This window comes from Corylus avellana, chromosome ca9 (genome assembly GCF_901000735.1).
Source record: "Corylus avellana chromosome ca9, CavTom2PMs-1.0".
Taxonomy (NCBI): Eukaryota; Viridiplantae; Streptophyta; class Magnoliopsida; order Fagales; family Betulaceae; genus Corylus; species Corylus avellana.
Window position 1 is genome coordinate 2,419,525 of NC_081549.1, and position 1,694 is coordinate 2,421,218.

The following is a 1,694-nucleotide window of genomic DNA, read 5'->3' on the forward strand; positions in this document are numbered from 1 at the left end:
CATGTCAACGAACTCTTAGACAATTTTATAATCTGAGTTTAAGAAATTTTTCTGATCCAATTTGAAGTAAAACTTCTATAAAAAATAATAAATAAATAAAAATGGATAGATATCAAATTGTTTCTAAAGTCAAAACTTGACATTGTCGGGACATTCCTCCGATGGCGCATTACAAATAAAATCCTCCCCACCCACCATTTCCACTAACCCAATACCTCCTCATAAGCTCTATCATTGACCTCAATCTTCTTCATCTCTCTCTCTCTCTCTGTGAAGTGTACGGAGAGAAGAAAAATGCTGGGGAGCAAAATGGTGCCCTTCAAGAAGCTAGCAAAGAAGGTGAAGGTTAAGGGAGGAGTTAATCATCATCAAAATCAGGAGCCATCATCACATCACGAATGTTTGCTCAAAGAATTTGGGGAAGAAGCTCATGATCATGCTTCTCTTTCTTCCACAACCCCAGTTGGGTTCTTCGCTCTGTATGTAGGAGAGGAGCGCCAACGCTTCGTGGTTCCCACCAGCTTTCTCTCCCACCCACTCATCAAGATGTTGCTCGACAAGTCGTACAACGAGTTCGGGTTCGAGCAAACCTCCGGTCTGGTTGTTCCCTGCAGCGTCTCCACTTTCCAAGAGGTTTTAAACGCCGTAGAATGCAGCAACGGCAAGTTTGACTTCGGAAAACTCGTCGAGGAGTTTGTTTAAACAGAAACACTATTTAGTAAATTGGTATATGATTTTCGTACAATTGGGTGGCGTGAATCAGTGATTTCTACTGCCACGTATTTCTAGTTGGACGGACTCGTGTACCAATTTACTAAATATGATACATTAATAGGTAGAAGCTGTTTTAGACCAACGAAAGTGGTTGGGCAAGCAGTAGTGTAATCTCTAATATTAATAGGCCAGTGGTACAATATAACATGTATAATATATATATGTAAACATCATTTCTTCCAAAATGGGTGAGTTCATTTTGATCATATTTTTGTGATAAATTTCCAATTCGGGTTCATTGGTCCGATATGCTCAATGAAGGAAACTGGAGTGTTTATGCTGATTCCGTCCTCTTTAGAGCATGGATATATAGTTTTTCCGGGCATGAATAGTTAGATCACCTCAGCTCCGGTGACATTAATCCCAGATATCAACTCAGAAAAGAAATCTGAAGGTGCTAAGTGAACCGTCATTCTGCAGACGATTCCGGCACAACGGCGCCGTTTCATTTTCTTTGAGTTTATCCCAGACAAAAGTGATAATTGGTATTTGGTTTAGGCTGTTAAACCAAATAATTCTCGTACCCGTACAAGTGTACAACCATGCAGGATGTGCGTCTCCGGCGCGGTCGGACGGCAGCTCATGTTCTCTGCTCGTGTTGAGTATGTCTTGTATTCTGTTCCGACCCGGCCACAGCTGATATGACGTGGAGATCCATCGGTTTACTTAGGGAAATTTTCAAAGACTTACTCCATGGGGGTGGAGGATTGGGCCGATATGAGTGACTTGAATTGGACATTTTGATCCGACCCGATACTCTGATTGTTTCTTATTAGAGTTTGAGAATCAGAATTTCTCATTGGAAGCTAAAGCATAAACAGGGGTGAAGCTTAATATTAATATGGCATGGGCCAATCTTAGTTTATAGGCTTAAATATGGTGATATAATTTATTAGAAGCCACCTTAAGCCCACTACCCT

The 1,694-nt window shown here is 41.0% G+C and overlaps 1 protein-coding gene across 1 annotated transcript; it reads left to right on the forward strand.

The window, feature by feature from the left end:
• Positions 1-234: 234 nt before the first annotated feature.
• On the forward strand, positions 235-850 carry LOC132192237 (auxin-responsive protein SAUR21). The gene has a single exon (XM_059607513.1). The coding sequence runs from the start codon at positions 295-297 to the stop codon at positions 700-702; it is 408 nt and encodes a 135-aa protein (XP_059463496.1). The 5' UTR covers positions 235-294; the 3' UTR covers positions 703-850.
• The last annotated feature ends 844 nt before the right edge of the window (positions 851-1,694 follow it).

Coding starts and splice junctions, on each gene's coding strand:
- LOC132192237 (XM_059607513.1), top strand. CDS start 295: ATGCTGGGGAGCAAAATGGTGCCCTTCAAGAAGCTAGCAAAGAAGGTG.